General features: G+C 37.4%; 2 protein-coding genes across 2 annotated transcripts; one reads left to right on the plus strand and one right to left on the minus strand.

Moving 5' to 3' along the window:
* Window positions 1-414: 414 nt before the first annotated feature.
* Window positions 415-14,869, plus strand: parpbp (PARP1 binding protein). The gene is made up of 11 exons (XM_055190482.2): window positions 415-570; window positions 773-945; window positions 2,889-3,122; window positions 3,241-3,351; window positions 4,454-4,624; window positions 5,148-5,302; window positions 7,553-7,730; window positions 7,814-7,995; window positions 9,665-9,746; window positions 12,268-12,445; window positions 14,166-14,869. Exons 2-11 carry the CDS (start codon window positions 805-807, stop codon window positions 14,477-14,479), a joined length of 1,746 nt encoding a protein of 581 aa, XP_055046457.2. The 5' UTR covers window positions 415-570; window positions 773-804; the 3' UTR covers window positions 14,480-14,869.
* pmch (pro-melanin-concentrating hormone) lies at window positions 14,805-19,059 on the minus strand. Its single transcript, XM_055190485.2, has 3 exons — window positions 18,755-19,059; window positions 15,292-15,448; window positions 14,805-14,943 (listed from the first exon to the last, which is right to left on the minus strand). Exons 1-3 carry the CDS (start codon window positions 18,992-18,994, stop codon window positions 14,894-14,896), a joined length of 447 nt encoding a protein of 148 aa, XP_055046460.2. The 5' UTR covers window positions 18,995-19,059; the 3' UTR covers window positions 14,805-14,893.

Consider the following 19,059-nt stretch of genomic DNA (forward strand, 5'->3'; position numbering starts at 1 on the left):
TTTCATAGGCAAAAATGGAAAATAAAAATCAACAATGAAAACTGTGTACTTTTAAATTATTTTGAATCTGTACAGGGCATCGTAATGCATTGTTTTTTTTCATGAATATTCCTCTTTATTGTACGTTTGGAGAGCATTTTCCAAAATTGCGCATGCGTTTAAAAATGGAAACTGCAATAAAAATATAAACACTTACTTTTTCCTAATTTGCTCTATGAGCAAAGTGGTTATTTTCTCTAGATTATATCAATGACTTTTATAGCGCTAGAGACATTTCTTGCCATGTGTATGTGATTACAAAATGTTGAATATAGCTCTCATGTGTCTCAACGTGTGTTTACTCAAACAATAAATCTCACGGACGCACATTTGTTAGTTCAAATGAAAACATCAGCGGTCTTCCGTTCGACAGGGGCGTGGCCAGTTCAGCGTGCGCTGTGATTGGACCAGACGCGCATGCGTGTGAATTTAAACTTCCAGGCTGCGGCGCTCCGCTTAATAATAACTACCATCTGTTTGCCATATATAATTCGTGTTAGAGACGTGAGACGCGTCTAAATACCAGTGTTGGTAAGTTGACCTGAGATTATTTTAGGTTGTGTTCTTAATAAAGTAAAAATGAGCTCCTCTTGTTCCTGCTATTGTGGTTTGCTTGAGGTCGTTGGACTTTGTGTTCTCGCTCAGTGGTAGATTTGGAAAGCTTTATGTGATGCTGGCTGGGCTCCGTGTTCGTTTGCGAACTGCTGTCTGCTAATAATCATAATCATTTCAGATTTTTAGGAAAGGCTGACTCAAATAAAGGATATGGATGCGAGCCTGAGAACATTGACCAGGGTTTTCAGGAGAGAGTGTCATCGAGTGGTAGACTCGGAGATGACCACCATCCAAGGGGCTGATGGGATGCTGATGGTCCTACAGCTTTCTATGGCTGAGGTCAACAAGCAGGTAATGTCACATTGCCAAGATTTATCAAAACTGGACTTCTCATATCCACACCCCTTCAACAACATATTTTTACTTTAATCATTTGAAAATATGAGCAGTAAATCCATACTTAAAGGTGAAGTGTGTACTTCTTAGGATGAAACTTAAAAGGTTTAAATGCTGTTTTTTATTGTGTATACAAGCACAGATACAAAACATACATCATGTGCAAAACTTGTTAAAAAGTCTAAGTATATTATAAAGTGTGCAATTTTGCACCACCATCACCAAATGCAATGACCAGCTCAACAACATGCATAACTCATACATGGGTCATTCAACAAAAAAGATGGAAATGCTTGTCCCTTGCTTTTGCAGACCCCTTAATCATTTAATTTGACCCAATGATCCCATAATGATATATATTTAATAAATATAGACTGTCCTTAAAATGATGAGAGTTTATTTATTTAATTTCTTTTTTTGAACTTTTTTTAAATGTCTGCTCCTGAAAATTGCCCTGTCCCTTTGATCGTACATGGAAGTTGAGCTGTGTACTAAATACTTATTATTTAAACCATGTTTTTGGTAAAACAAAACAAATTTACATTTATCTTTAACCCTGTATGAATGTACTACAACACTGAAATGGTAAAAATACACTATTAATATGAATAATATCAAATAAATATTTGTCCCCCAAATTTATGTCATTGGTGTTACCCTACCCAAAGCACTTTTATTTTGAAACAATTCATCAGCTCTTTGAGGTTTTTCATGGGTCAAGAGGTCAGTGAAAGAAGTGCAGTGGGGGAAGGCAAAAGGTTTGTGAGATGTCTTACCTTATTTGTCTAAAATATCATGATATATCTAAGAATTTTGAGATAAGATTTTTTGGATGTCATTAGTGTTACTCTTTTTATAGCTGGGAGTGTTAAGATCTTTATTAAAAATACATGATACTGAATAAGTATGTGATGGTTACATCTCTGATGAAATGGCACATGGTTAATGGCAGCCATTTCGTTAAAATATTAGTTTTTTTCGGTAAACTGTCATTGGTGTTACCATCATTAGTGTTACTTCTCTAATGAGTACTTCCTAACTTAAGCACTATTCCTTTAACTGACCAACATAAAAGCATAAAAACGAAACAAGATGGAAAATTTTTATGAAAGTTTATAAGTTTTATCATATTCATTATCTATTATTATATTCTAATTGTGTCATTGGTGTTACATTGTGTGGTGTTAAACCAAGTTTTGGTGTTATGAATGTATTTTCTTGTACTTTCTAGTAATATTTTGTTGTTGATATGGGATGTAAGACATTGTTGATTATTTCAGTCTTTGCATTAAAGCCTTTTTGGTTGAATATTTTTGTTTTTGTTGGTTATAAAGAAAGTCAAACTGAGAATCAAATAATTTCATACAATGCTGGGTAAAGATGAAGAATTTAATTAAACAAATATGAATAATCAATTATTTTTCTTGCTGTTATCATTCCTCTACTCAACCTTTAAATTCACAAGCTGTAATGAGAAAAAAATATTAAGTATTAACATTAATGTTGTTTAAATCACAGGTAACACCAATGACAAATAAATGACCCATGGATTCTTTATTAAAATGTATTAAAAAGTTAAAAATAGATTAAGCTCCCCGAGATTTGACAATTTAATTAATGCTATTAAAGAAGTTTTGGGTTTGTTGAAAGAAGTTAATTTAAGGAGATTTCCATCACCCGATTTCCACCTTTTCTGTAGAATGACCCACATGCACATGGCTACAATTTAAATGATGATCCACTCCTTCCATAGTAATCCTTGCACATGGTTTATACGTATAGAGATGGGGAAAAACAGTCACAAAGTTTGCGTCATGCGTTTGTTCCATATCTGTACATTTTCTGTGGAGCGGTTCTGTGTAATAAGCTTGTCCCTGTGTTTACTCCGCTCCTGACAGGAATACGGTGACTTCGGAGTAGCTTTGAGTGAAGTTCTGGCTGTCTGGAAATACTTCCTTCTGGAAAAGCTCCAGCTACCGCACAACACGATTTCTCCTCCACAAAACTATGACCTCATCCGAAAAGAGTATGATTGCTTTTTGAAACGCACAAATACTGTGGACTTGATTGACGTCTTCGTTATGTTCAAGGAGCTTCGGATGAATGAGGAACCAGAGGAGCCCGTAACAGCTGTGAGTGCTGTCAGTGGTTTTACACCAGGGCCTCAAACTTGGATGGGTTTGTTCGGTCATCTTTCTGGAACATCGAACACGATCTAATGTGTATTCTCTGTCTTATTGTGACATGTAGCTGCAGATGTTTCAGTTTCTCATTGGGGAGGTGGAGAGCTCGGAGAAGGTGGAGTCTCTTCCTGTGTGTCCCTCAACTCCATCTAGCAAGGCTGAAAGCTGTAGTCCTCAGGTAATTCATGTGATGAAGCATTTTCCTCCTTGGTAGACTTTAGATTATACCATCATATTAGTGAACTAATCTTTTGCTAGGCCCCACCCCAAAATGTCGATTGACCAATCACAGGTGGACCAAAAATCCTCTGCTCCTCTTGGTGTGTAGTTTTAATCTTTTCCACTATAAAAGTCTCACACTTCGTCCCTCTCTGGGATGTTTTCTGTATTCATGCAAACATATAATTTCACATAACATCTTAAGCCATATCATTTACGAGAGAAATGTGAATTCAGTTACTAGCTGAATGGATTAAAAACACTTGATATTGTGTGCTGTAACTACTGCTTATGTGTAGTTCTGCTGTGATTTATGTGTAAGTAGACACTAGGCTTTGCCACTGTAGTACTGGGGGTGATGAAGTTTATGAGCCTGATGTGGTTAAGTTTAAGGGGTTGTGGAAAAAAACTGTCCTCTACAAAATACGAGTCCAAGTCATCTGAATCATCAGCATCGCAGAACAGAAAAGAACAAACAGTTTTTGTTATTAAGCATATATTATAAGTTTTAAAGCATAAAACTTTTTTTTTTTTAACCATTTTTCTATTAATGAGCATTGTTTGGCGTTATTTAGCAGTACCATAATATCACATGCTGCTTAATTTTCTCTCCAAGAACAGAATTGACATTGGGGCATCCTTACTAGTGTGTTTAATTTATATTCTGGACATTTCACAAAAGTATATTTTTGTGTTTTACTTTATCTATCAGAAATGAAATTTGAACTAACAATTGATGCATGTTGCAATGTGGCACAAAATTGTTATAATTAAACCATAATTAAGGGCTGCGTAACGATTAATCGCGACTAATCGTTTGCAAGATAAGTTTCTGTTTACCTCGTGTGTGTGTGTTTTCTGTGTATAATAGAAAAAAAAATTATTAGTTAATAATAAGTATTTATATTATATACATTTTTCAAATGTATACATGCGTGCGCGATTAATCACGATTAATTGTTATGCTGCCCTACTGTAATATTTTCTCATTGGAAAATTTTGTTTTCCAAAAAAATGCATGCTTATGTAATAACACATTCCTTGTTTGACTGTTCTTACAGATAAAGAGAGTGGTCAGAGCAGTTTTTTCTTCTTATTTGGCTCTTTTGATAAACTCTAAGAATGATTTGGCCCTTGCATACACCCTGGACAATCCCAGCCGCTCTCTGGGACACATGGCCTTCACAGATCTCCGGCATACTGCCCGCAACAGCAGCTCATCTCTCTTCCTGGTAAATTCACAGGATCACAAAATCTTAGTCTTTTAAAGGGGGCAAATCATGAAAATCTTTAAATGCTATAATTGGGTCCCCAGTGCTTTTATCAACCTGTGTGAGAGAGATTAACCCAGGAACTTAGTTTTGGTAAGCCATTTTCGGCAAGCATGTGAAAAATAGGTTGTTGAAATTTGGCTCCCCTTTTGATGTCAGAAGGGGATAATACCACCCTTTAATCTGCACTATCCAACCACAGCACTGCCATTTATTGCAGAGATCAATTCATTGGCATTTTAAAGTACACACCCGAAAACTGTAAATTTTAGTGTGTGCCAAAAAAGGTGGAAATTTTTACATGTTATAATAAATAATCTAAATGGTATTTTCAGCTAAAACTTCATATATGTACTCTGGGGACACCAAAGATTTATTTGACATCTTGTGAAATGTTCCCTTTAATTGATAACACTTTATTTTTTTACGTTTTTAAAGAGAAGCCACACTGTGAATATGAATGAACTGGTGTTTTTTTTTTCAGACAGTAACTTCATTTGTCAGGGCAATACAGTTGGGAGGAAAGGGGTACGCCCCACCTGAGTCTCACCCTTTGCGGAGGCACGTAAAGGGCTTATCAGAATTTCTCAATTTTGTTGACCATTGTCAGGAAATCTTAGGAGAGACCCCTAATCCAAGGTATGATAGTTTCTGACATGTTTTCCTGTTTAGTTTTATGTATTCCGGTGTAAGCAAATATTACTGCATTTATTAAGAAGAGTATAGCTGTAGTTATGTTAATTAAACATAAGCTGGTATTGTATATTACCTGTATGCTGCTGCTATTGTTTTGTTTTTAACGGTTTGTTAAACAGAAGGCATTATGGCACAAATGTATCAACAATAGGTATAATTCAATGTCTTTTGGCCTCTCTGTTTATTTTACACATGATTTTGTCAAAGATTGTGTCCAATTCAGCGTGTAGTAATAGCTGGTAATAGACATTGCATTTTAGAAATGCTATTTAAAAATTTTGTGTAAACAACTCTGTGTTTGGCAGTCTAATTAAATAAGTCAAGAAAGAGACCTCTGGTTCATTCTTCAAATAGTACCATTGAAGCATGGCATTATGGGATCCTTTATTCCTATGTGTAACTTGATTTTAGCAAATGTAATTTGTTCATCCAGGTTAGGGATGAGCAACATACCAAAAACACAGTACTATTGATGCACGTACCACAATAATTTAACAATTTTAATTCTTCTGTGTGTAAGATGATCAGTGATCAAAAAGAATGTGAAACATTTATAATTTTCAGTTTTTAAACATTCTTAGAAGATCTCGCATACATTCGACAAACTAAAGGCATTATTGTACTGCACAGCTTTTATCGCATAATTTAGCAACTTGTCGCATTTTCGTCAATATTAACTTTACAAACTAAAAGCACGATCGTATTGCATATCGTTTATTGCATCATTTAACAAGCTATCACATTTTTATTTAATATAAATTGTACAAACTTAAAGAAATGGTTCACCCAAAAATGATTTTTTTTGCTGTGTTACAAACCTGTATAAATTAATTTTTTCTGATGACACTTATGAAGATATTTAAAGGAATGTTTTGACCAAACCAATTATGAGCCCCACTCACTTCCATATAGTAGGGAAAAAGAATACTATGGAAGTAATTGGTGCCCATGAATGGTTTGGTTACAAACATTGATTAAAATATCTTCCCTCATGTTTATCAAAACAAAGAAGTTTATACAGGTTTGTAACAAAGTGAGTAAATGTCGAGAAAATGTTCATTTTTGGGTGAACTATCCCTTTTAAGCATTATGATATTGCATCATTTACCAACTTATCACATTTTTTCCTCAATATTGTGCAGCCCTAATCCAGGAACTCCCTGCTTGCATAAAATTCACACACTTTGTGCATTTTACACGTCATACAGTGTGAAAATAATGTGATGGTCTGAACATTTGAAAAATTAAGGACATTCGTGACCTGGCTTTAACCCCACTTGTGATTTACTTCACGCCCCATAATGGCCTAAACAAATCCTTTGATTTCTGCCTTGTGCTACCAGATACACCTGCTCCCTATCTTAAAAGCCGATCCAGCCCTGCTTCCTCTCATCTTACGAGACCTTTACCTGCCATCTTTTTGGAAAGCAATCCCGAATGACGTCTGCACCAACATTAATGAAATCGTTTGAATTGTTCAAGCATGTTTATCTGAAGGACATCAAAGCACGCTGTACGGAACGGCAAATGGCGACTTTGTCCCTCCCTGGTTTGATAACTCTGATTAAACGTCATAACACTGAGATTTGTCCTTGATGAATCGCACTTAAACGGCGAAGCAAATCTTTGAAAGACGTTTGGCAGAACAACACAAACTCGAGATGTTTGGGTTATTCAAAGAGGGCGCAAGGTCATTTCCTGTAGTGCTTCTAAGTACTTCAACTTGGTTTTGATGGAAGCGCCTTGAACCTGCAGCGCGTGGCCTCATTCACCGCCACAGAGGGCGCGAGAGTTGAGCCAAAAGTGCTCTTTCATCAGCCCGCTGCCCTGCCTGCACTGTTCCTCATCTCCACAAGACCTTACTGAGTGCTGTATTACCACACACAAACACTCCTGATGGAGGAATCGGGGCTTCTCATACAGCACACATCTGTTTTCCCAGATGATTTTGTTACTGTAATTCCCACTCACTAACGCAAGGTCAAAGCTTGCTTTCCCACCAAAGCCTGAGTGTTTGTTTTGTGTATGTGTCAATATATGAAAAGATTAATCAAAGTCTGGGAGAGTAAAAATAAGGAAATGTGTATTGGCTCTGAAGTAGACCATAACTGATCATGTTAATTGAGGTTGCTAGGACCGCAACCGAATTTGGAAAACGTCAGTTTCTTTTAATTGGTTTATTTACCCAAACAGAGAAGCCGGGTCCAAGCTGGTGTCTAGTATCAGAGCCGCTCTGGTCAAAGGCCGCAGTGGTGGAGACCCAGTGTACCTTGCAGCAGATGACATGGCCATTGATCTCAAAGAAAGAATCGGGCAAATATGCACAGCACAGACGCAGTCAGCGATTGGCTTGGGAATCAGTCCAGCAAGGGTAAGTCATTTCTGATGTTTTTTATCCAAAAATATCTTTCAACAATGTTGTTATCACACTTGTCAATGTTGTTTGCTTTCTAGCCAAGAGCATACGCTATAAACCACTCCACCGCTTATGGGGGTAGAGAGACTGTCAAAGTTTTGATGGCTCTTTTGGATGAAGAAGCACTAGCCCCGCCCTGCAGGAACAAAGCAGAATTGCTCTCTGAAGATCATGCAGTTCTTAATGGAAGCGCTGGTTCCTGTCTTCTTACCCTTTTCAAGTAAGTTTTATTGCTTTATTATTCAGTTTATAATTTTTTTTATTACAAAAAATTCTCTTAAATGTATTGAAATGTATGAAATGATTTTTTTATTTAATTGTATGGTTTTGATTGCTTTATTATACAGTGTTAGGTTTTTGTTATATTACAATAAATTATACTTAAAATGCCAAATATATTTCAATAAAAGTATGTATTATACAGTCTTAGTTATACCGTTTTAGCTTTTTTTGTTATATTACAATACGTTTTACTTAAAAAAATTAATGTGGTGTTTTTTATATTATTTTAATGTTTTGATTGCTTTATTATACAGTTTTAGTTTTTTATTATATTAAAATAAATTTAACTTAATTTTAATGTATTTGATATTTAAATTTCTTTAATTTTATTGTTTTGATTGCTTTATTATACAGTTTTAGTATATTATATTAAAATAAATTTTACTTAATTTAATTAATGTATTTGATTATTTAAATTTCTTTAATTTTATTGTTTTGATTGCTTTATTATACAGTTTTAGTATATTATATTAAAATAAATTTTACTTAATTTAATTAATGTATTTGATTATTTAAATTTCTTTAATTTTATTGTTTTAATTGCTTTATTATACAGTTTTAGTATATTATATTAAAATAAATTTAACTTAATTTTAATGTATTTGATATTTAAATTTCTTTAATTTTATTGTTTTAATTGCTTTACAGTTTTAGTTTTTTGTTATTACAATACATTATACTTAAAATGCCAAATATATTTCAATTAAATTGTTTATTTTCTTTAATTTTGTTGTTTTGATTTGCTTTATTATACAGTTTTAGTTTTTTATATTACAATAACTTACTTTAAATTATTTATTTACTTGGTATTTTAATTTCTTTAATTTTATTGTTTTAATTGCTTTATTATACAGTTTTAGTTTTTTGTTATTACAATAAATTATACTTAAAATGCTAAATATATTTCAATAACAATAAAATTAAAGAAATAAATATTTTTTACTATACAGTTAATTTACTTACCAAATACATAAATTAAATGCATTTTATTACTTCTTATGGTTTTAATTGCTTTATTATACAGTCTACTAAGTTTTGGTTACTTTATTACATTTCAATAAGTTTAAGTAAAATTTGTTGTATTTAGTTTTTATTATTATTTTATTATTATTTTGTTACAATACATTTTACTTGTTTTTATTGAAATGTATATTTTATTTAATTTTTTAGGGTTTTTTGTTAACCATCAAATTTATATAAAATGTATGTTCATATACTTTCGTTTAATGTGCGTTTAAGTTTTTATTTTTTTGTCCAATTAAGTCACCATTACATATTTATTTTCGTATCATACAGTTTTAATTCAGTAACTCATTTTAAAGGTGAGGTCCATGATTTTTTAAAAACACTTTGGAAAAGGGAGTCGGGCCGACTACCAAAACACATGTAGCCAATCAGCAGTAAGGGCGTGTCTACTAACCGACATCATTGCCTGGGTTGCGTATGTGTGGGGCGGGTTTATCAAATAAAGGTCCAGATTCTATTGGTGTAGGGGCGTGTTTGTTTAGGTGATTTCAAATGTCAACATTGGCTTTGAGAGATCATGCACCCCGCCTTTAATATTCAATATTTCAGCTTTACACTCTCTTCCCACTGTGTGCTTATAGATCTCCCGAAGCTCCCACGGGATCTTCTCCAGAGCCGTTGCGGAACCGCATTTGCAGCCAACAAGAAAATGTCAAGTCCAAGGTAAAGAATCATCAGGGTTGTAAGACATTCAGGATCCCTGTCTCAAATATCAGTCAAACAAAATCAAATGTGACACTTGATTTTTAAAACAGACGGCAAGTAATGCGCTTTCACAAGGTATATCATGTACTTCCTCTGTGTTGTGTAAAATTTATACAGCTGTTTTTTGCGCTCTGTCCTGCGCTTGTGGTATAAAAACAACCATGGAGTGTGAACTGTAGTGTTGTTTGCTAAATCCTCAATTTTTGACATTATGCGTGCTCCCTGTACCCTATAAGACACCTGGCTAACTTATCCTGAAAGCATTTAAATTGTCATGCTATTCTTGAAGTGCATGAACATTTTAGGATTGTCTTTTGCCCTTGTAGTTTTATTTTACTTATAAGAGTAAACCTTCATCCTTCAAAATATGTCAACAAACCAGATACGAGTTAAGGTTTATGATAAATGACTTTATCATACCAACTGGTGAACATACTGTGAACATTTAGGCTAGACGCATTTTGTTAAATGGCTTCTTTATTTGATTGCACTAGCAGATGTCTCTTTAGACCTTCACTTTCTGGCCGCCTTCCTGTGTTAGCGAGCGGTAATGGTCCCCGGGCAGCTCAACGCTTCCTGAACTGGACGGGCGGAAGCTTTCTGCATCAATTTCACTTTGAACATGCCATATCAGTGGTGTTATTCAGCTAGCAAGGGAAACTTGAAAGGTTATTGTTTCCTGTTGTCTGCAGAAAGACTTTATCATGTCGTACTCCAATAGTTTCATCACGGACTGACGTCGATTGGCACAGGGGAGAGGGAGATCAAGAGGTTTTCTGTAATGATTGACTGAAGAAGGGGCTTATAATGTGTATTGTTATGAAGTACTAGTCAGTTTAATGAACTTCAGATGAAACCCCCATACATTTTAGTCCAAACTCTTAGAGCTAGTATTGAACTTGCGTTTACCTTTATTTCTGCCGATGGTAGTTGTGGGACATCTGGCCCACTAAATTATTCAGGGTTCCCACGTGTCCTTAAATGTTTGTGAATCTGGGGGGGAAAATTCAAGGCCCTGGGAAGTTTTTGATAATATACATGCATAAATACAGGTCATTTAAGGGCTTGAATCTAATTTATTGGAGAAGTTTTCTGGAAAAAATTCCATATTATTCCCTGTGTAGTGTCGGATAATATCATAAAAATTCTAGCCTTTTAATCACACGTGCTAAACTGTTCGCCTTTAATGCTTATATCTTCTGTATGGGAATGTTGATTCATACCAAAATGCTTTTTGCATAGTTGTGTGTTTGACACATGAAAACGTCTCGTGTTACGTATGTAACTGTTGTTCCCTGAGAAGGGAACGAGACGCTGTGTCGTCTTTGCCATACTTTCTGCGTCCCTGTAACGCCGTCTTTGTCAATATTTCAGATGGCGATATACGTCCTGGCTCCCGCGTCACCCTGTCTTTATCGTTAAGCCTCACCATTGGTTGAATTTGATATACACATTCAGACGCACTTACCCCTGGAAGCGTCCCTAAAGTGTCACCGCAGTGACGCCGCGTGAGTTCCCTCAAAAGGGAACTGTAACAATGTACCTTAAAAGGTAACACGATGTAACCTTGCTCTCACTTGAAACGTATCCCCACATTTAGTCCTTGAATTAGGGGGGTATTGGACCTGGAAAGTCCTTGAAAAGTCCTTGAATTTGAAGTTAACTAAGGTTTGGGAACCCTGATTATTTTATTGCATGCTTCATAAAACGTGTGTGTTTGTAATGTGAAGTATTAATGTTGACTTGCTAGTTTACTTCACCTGTCTTTTTTTGAGGGGGGTGTCTGTTATTATTCAGCAAGGGCTGCCCAACATACTGTACACGGACAGCTCGTATGAGCATGACCAATACTGTTATCATAGGTGGTATTGAAAAAAGTGCTTCAAAAAGCCACATTCAATCTTTGATCCCATGCAAAATACACCCACCGGTCCGTTTTCTCTATGCTTTGCAGTCACACCCAACTGTGCCTGCAGTATTTTTTTTAAACTTCTCTGAATGCCCCCCTACTACTGCGGCTGGTTAGCCAGAAGCAAGAGAGTCTTGAATCCTGATAATCCATGGAAGGCATGGATCAAAGGCCCCTAAAGAAGCGGATCAGCGGTTTTCTGGGACCCATGAGACCTCAGGAGTTCACTGCGCCTGTATGAGCTGCCGTTATATTATTTTTATGCTCCTCACGGTTGGCCTCCAGACTGCAACTTTTGGCTAACTCAAGTTTTCTCTTCGCAGTCTTATCTTATGATTTTATGTGGCTATCTGCACCCATTAAACCACAAAGGTGATTGAAAGTTTAGGGCCAGGTGTTAGGGTTGTCACTTCATTCAATAAATGCATACCTCTATGAAATAGACATTGGGCTGTTTGGGCATTGCAACATTGGATTATTCAGTAACCACCAATAGCATATTGATGTTTCACTAATATTAAAGATCTATGAGGTTATTTTTGTTCTCATCTTCATGTTTACTTTTTTCAGGTAACACAGCCAACCATCCGTTCTCAGTTTGCTTGTACATACAAGGATGGCGATCTGCCCCTCAACAGGGTGTTGGAGTTTCCCAGTACAAGCCAGGTTCCCACCTGCATTCACCCTGCACCCAAACAAAGCATATTTGCATCTGTGGAGGGAACTGAGATGGATAACAGGCCAGCAGGTACCCTTTCTATTTTAAAGACCCCATAAAATTGGAGTTTTGTTGCTTTTAGCTCATTTATATAACTGTGTACAGTCACCTGCAACCCTTTAGTAGACCTTGTTTGTAAAGCTGCAACAACTAATAAATTAAATCGATAAAAAACGATTATGTCATTCGTTGTAAACAAATTTCATTATCGATTAGTTGGTCTGTGACGTCACATGCTCCCATGAAGGTCTAAAGCTGAAGATTAAAATTAGTTTATTAATCTGTGGCAAAATTCTCAGCACATCCCTGAAGACGCAATTAATTTTGTTAATTGATATTTTGACATTTAAATATGTTTTACTATTTAAAAGCTGCATAAAGTTTTTTATTTAAATATTAAAATATTTAATAAAAAATATTATATTAGTAAAACTCTGTAGTAGTGTGTGGCCTTTGCACTTTTAAAACTACACGTGAATACCCAAATTTAGTGCCTTATATGTGAAAACGGCTGATTACGTTTTTATTTTTATATTATATCCGATTATTTTATAATCGATTAATCGGACGATTATTTTTTCGATTAATCGGTTATAAAGTAATTGTTAGTTGCAGCCACACTTGTTTGTTAAATCCAGAGTGAAGTCTTGTAATGTAATGATAAGGAACATCAAAGATTGTTTCGATCTTTGACATAGCCTAAAGGTGATCGCACACCGGCCGATTAGCGCAGCGCCGCGCCGTTCTAAAAAAATTGAATACATTGCTTTCTATTAGTATACGCACACCGGCGCCGCCAGGTGGCGCCTGTCCGCACCGCCCAGCTGTGACTCAGGAGGTTGTTCAAATCCCTGTCGCGCTACTCACCTAGTTTAACATTAAATAACATCATATTTGTCCCAAATCATTAAGAATTAACATTGGCTGCTAACGTATATTTTGAAGTAGAGGCTATCGGACGAAGCTCGCGCTATTTAATGTGCACTTCCGGTTTACAATACCTCAGAGTTGTCCTAGACGCGACGCGGCGTGGCGCTGAGCTGAGCTGCACGGCTGGTGTGCGATCTCCTTTACTCGGACAAATGTTTGATCATGCTGCAATATAATCAGACATATTGGCAGTTTTAAATATTACAAAGAAGGATGAGGCCTTTGCGTCTCACCCAAACCTCCTATTTCAAAAGGAAGTTTACCACCAAAGTAGAGCGAACTGTGCTTGTGAATAGAAAAGAAAGAAAAATACAAAAAGGGAGGGAGCTTCAGTTCTTGGTGTACTGAATAACCTTCATGCTTGGTCTGTTCGCTGTGCGCACATGCCGAAGAGCTCCTTTCTCTGACGCCACGCAATCGGAAAGATGCCCAGGTCCGCCTCCACAGCCCGGGATTCGATTCCTGCACGGTCCCTGCTTGGGGACTGGTACTTAAGATCAACCTTTAAACGATTCCCCATCCCATAAACCTGGCTGCCCCCAAGTCTGTTGTAAAAGCCCTACGAACACGCATTCTCCATCCTCCCTCAGCCCCATTTTGTGGGAACGTGGGCTTTGCTCCATCAGGTTACATGATAAATGTTCAGGCCCAGCCCTGTAAAATAAACACACTGCCCATTAAACGGCAGACTAACGTCAGCAATTACATCGTAATCTTTTCTACCCTTATGTCCTCGGCTCACCCTCCACCTTTTCGTTCTTTATTGTTTGGCCTCCTCTTTTTTTTGTCACCCACCCTCCCCTTCGATTTTATTTTTCAGCGGACTCAGAGGCCACTAACTCTCAGCCTGAAGGTCCCGGTAAATCTGCTCTGGAGAAACGTAGTGGAAATGCCTGGAACGGAACAGGTGGGAAGAGGACCCGGCCAGCACCGCTCCGAAAAGCAACCGAGACCTCCAAGAGAAAACTCGCCAGCAGGGAGTGCATTGAACTGGGAATGGAAGAGAACCAGCCCCCTCAAAAAAGACCCCCTGCCAAAGCCCCCGCTAGAGGAGCGGAGAAAAAGAACAGTAAAGCTGCCAGCAAGAAACTCATTGCTGGTCAAGGAAAACTCACAAGCTTTTTCAGGCTGTAATTCATTCTTCCATCTCCTATCTGTAGCAATGCTGCATGTTAGCTGCACTGTCACTTGTTATTTATTGGTAGTCTAAACGCATGTAACGTTCAACAAGCCAAAATCACGTCAATGGGGGCTACTTGAATTTGTAAGGATTCTTTTTTTTCCATGCAGGCTGAAAGTGTGTGTGTATATATTTGTGTGTACATGAGAAAGTATTGAGTGGATCTGGCACAGAAGGAACTAGTTTTAAAGAACATTGTGTGTCCTATGTACTTTTTTCATTTTTTTTAACACTGCTCATTCGTTGCAGACTTGAATACATTTTTATTGTTTTTTAATTGTACAGATATGTATTGTCATATGTTTGGTATAACATGCAGAATGAAATAAAAGGTACAGAATAAATGTGGTTTGTAAACTGCTCGGGCTTCAAGTTTGCCAGCATGGCCTGTATACTCGACCTATCATGCATCGTAGCACTGCAAAGAGAACAGAAAGAGAAAAACAATTCATTGCATTTAAATAGACTGCTACTTGTTTACTCTGGGACATGTGGGAGTTACATTCTCTGCAGATAAACAACTTCTACTTTATAAGATGGTTTGCCAACCAATCTCGAAATCTTGATCTTTAGGTGGATTGGTTTTTTTAGGCAGTTATCAGCTTGACCTGGCTGAAAGATCAGTTCTTTCCAAACTAAGACGGTGTTTTGTCATCCTAATGTGCAAGATCAACGAGTGGCTTGATTTTTTCAATAAGCAAAGTCTTCTTTTGGTCTTAACAATGCTATTGATGAGAAAGGAGATAAGTAACTTGGCAGTGCTTACGGTCTATGTCCCTCCTACCCATGGGAATTACATCATCTGCACTCCGTGTATCCCTCATGCTGAAGCCATCCAGAGTGTGATCAATCCCACGCAGTGGCAGAGTTTTTGGAAATGCAGGATATGTTTCCCTCCCAGGAGACCTCTTGATTTCTGTGTCCTGGTGGAAACAAAGGCATTTCAACATGTGGGGTAACCACTTGCTTTTACTCCAGGCCTTTGAACAGAAGCAGCCAGATGCACAAAGCTAAACCTAAAATGCAGTTATGCTTTGAGTGTGTGAGATTCTAAAACCACACCTGGAGATGTTTAAGTTAATTTGAACAAAACACACCCAAGGGCAACCTCAAGATCTCTCTCCATGACTGCTCTTAAACTGCTGGCGTAAATCCGCCGTATGGAGCCCCACATGGAACAAATTTGTCAAGCTGCGACAAAGTTTCCCCATGTCTCGCTTAGCCAATTTTCGCAAGATCACCGAGGGCCCTTTTATCCAAGGCTTCCATTTCCACTTTCTGACTGTGTCCTTCCGAAACTCGCTGCCTGTTCCATTACTGCACTTGTAATTGTAGCAACTTAAGGGTTCAAATTTGAATGTAATAAAGCATTGTTCGGTGCCTACAAAGATATGGTTTGGAGCTTAAAATCTTATCTACTAACTCCACACCTAGTATCATCTGCCATTCTGCTAACAACAATTTTAGCAAGACGCATTGGTAACTGACCCTACCCAGCACGCAATTGTGCATTTAAAAGATGTCTAAGCACCGTCCAAACATGGGCCTGACGTCCAGGCTAAAACAAGGCAAAATTTGGGTTGTCAGTGAAAATTTAAGATGTCCAAAAAAAATTTGAACTAAACCACTTGTAATCACTGTTATCTTTGCTAATAGGGCTAAAAAACATGTAATCAAATTCAAGTTTATTTTGGCTAGGAGTCGGTTACTTGGACTATACAGAGTCTTGCCCTACAAAGACAAAGAGCAGTAACTACGCGTTTTGGTCAAAATTGAGTTAAGGGTTGAAATGGGCTAAGTGAGATCTGTTGTGCCTTGTGACAAAGTCTCCTGGTTCAATTTTGTCCCATTTCAGAGAAACGCGTGTGCCAAAAATTGCAGTACCATGTTTGACTGGCTGGTGTGAAAAACTTTAAGGGCATTTTTCTCGGTTTCAGTGTTTGCGTAGTTACTGCACTTTGTAGGGCAGTATAGTTAACCTAGACACTAAGGGCGCACTCGCACTATACAAACAAAACTGCGCCCTGGCGCGTTTGACCCCCAAAGCCTGGTTCGTTTGACTAGTGTGATCGCTCTGTTCCATTCCCGGGCGTGGTTTGGTTAATCACGCTGTGGCCAGCTTGCAGAGGTGGGCTCAGGTGCGGAACGCGCAATGTGATTGCAAATAGCTCAAGCGATTCAACGTTGCTATAACGTTTCAGAATTTGGGAACAACATTTAAATGCTGTGCAATGAGATCGATCCGCTGGTAAGTCCATTCATGCAGTCTCATAGCGCCCCAGTTATGACAAAGTCTCCCTATCAGATAACAATTATCCGGTTCACTTGAGTGCATGCATTTTGTTATGCCCATTTTCAGAATGAATGCACATCTTTGTGTTTCGTGTGTGTGTGTGTGTGTGTCTTAATATTCCAAAACGCGCTTTAAAATTTGTGGATGAAAACATAGCTATATAGTAATGGTGCATTCGCACCAGCCGCGGTAGAGGCAGCAAAATGCGTTATTCGCACGTAATTGTACGCTTGAACATTTGAGTTCACTCGGGCGTGAAAGCCTAGTCATACGAAACATCCACATGGAAATTTGCGTCATGGGAGGGGCTTCTGTGACTCTCCGCTCGCTTCCTGTAATCACGTCACTACTACAGCAAGGTGGCGTGGAAATCGCGAAGTTTAGATTTTTCAACTCACGCGTTTCCTGCAGCAACGCTCCATTCGCACCGCGCTTGCTGCGTGTACCGCGCCACAGGATGCCTAATCGTGTCTTTGCACTTGCAATGTCTACCACGTCTGGTGTAAACCCTGCATAAGAGCCATTCAGCAGACTCTGTTTCTCACAGCTTTTTTCAGTATAGTGACTTAAAGGAATATTCAATTTTCTTAAAAGAAAACTCCAGATAATTTACTCACCACCATGTGATCCAAAATGTTGATGTCTTTCTTTGTTCAGTCCAGAAGAAATTATGTTTTTTGAGGAAAACATTGCAGGATTTTTCTCATTTTAATGGACTTTAATAGAGCCCAACATTTAATACTTAACTCAACACTTAACAGTTTTTTTCAACGGAGTATCAAAGGACTATAAACAATCCCAAACGAGGCATAAGGGTCTTACCTAGCAAAACGATTGTCATTTTTGACAAGAAAAATAAAAAATATGTACTTTTAAACCACAACTTTTCGTCTAGGTCCGGTCCCGCGCGACCTAACGTAAATGCGTAGTGACGTAGGGAGGTCACGTGTTACATATATAAAACGCACATTTGCGGACCATTTTAAACAGTAAACTGCCACAAAGACATTAATTAGTATCAGTTGACATACAACAACGTAGGAACGATCCTCTTTCTCAACACTTGTAAACACTGGGGTGGAGTTTCACGTTCGTCCTCTGTGACCTCTTGACGTCATGACATATTGCGTGGGGTCAGCTGGCGCATCACGACCGGATCTACATGACGAGAAGTTGTGGTTTAAAAGTGTATATTTGTTATTTTTATTGTCAAAAATGACAATCGTTTTGCTAGATAAGACCCTTATGCCTCGTTTGGGATTGTTTATAGTCCTTTGAAAGTCCGTTGAAAAAAAACGTTAAGTGTTAAGTATTAAATGCTGGGCTCTATTAAAGTCCATTAAAATTAGAAAAATCTTGCAATGTTTTCCTCAAAAAACATAATTTCTTCTCGACTGAACAAAGAAAGACATCAACATTTTGGATGACATGGTGGTGAGTAAATTATCTGGATTTTTCTTTTAAGAAAAATGGACTAATCCTTTAATCCAACATAGTCCATTTTGGTGTTGTTGAAGTTAGTTTATAAATTATTTAAAAATGTATTAAAATGTTCACTTAAGCAACGCAGTGCAATACTCGTCTTGAACATCTGTCTTGCTGCAGGCTTGTTAAAAATCATGCAATAGGAAAAAGTTTGCTTGTAACTTACTGCACAGCACATAGTAAGTACACAAGTGCACTCTAAAAAATAAATGTGCTTCACAATGCCATAGATGAACTGTTACACAAAAGGCTCTTTTGTAGTGAAAAGATGTTTTTTAGATTATATAAATTTATGAAAGAAATTATTCTTTAAAGAATCTTTGACTGAATGATGCTTTGAAAGTCCAAAAATGGTTCTTCTATGGCATCGCTGTAAACAACCTTTTAAGCACCTTGTGTTGTATCACGCTAATGTATGGTAGAGGTGATTTACTAGCATGCAAATACTCACAGCTAGTATGAAGATCCGTTTTGTCCCATCCTTGTCAGCAAGTCTGCCCTCAATGATGGGGTATCCTCTAAAGGAGAGCAGTCCAGGGCTGGCTTCATTTGCGTCATCTGTCATTGAAATGACTCTGTCTTGGTCTGCACTTTCTTGATCAGTTGTGCCTCTGGGCAATGCCATTGTTCGGTATGTAGTAAACTCAAGAAAAAGTGCAAATGCAAGGATGGCCGTGCAAGTTGATGCCATGATGTTTGAAGCCTCTGGCTAATTTGCTTGTTGAAGCCTGGCCTTGCACTTGCATGCTTGCTGAG

The sequence above is a fragment of the Misgurnus anguillicaudatus genome, chromosome 1, assembly GCF_027580225.2.
Source record: "Misgurnus anguillicaudatus chromosome 1, ASM2758022v2, whole genome shotgun sequence".
Lineage (NCBI taxonomy): Eukaryota > Metazoa > Chordata > Actinopteri > Cypriniformes > Cobitidae > Misgurnus > Misgurnus anguillicaudatus.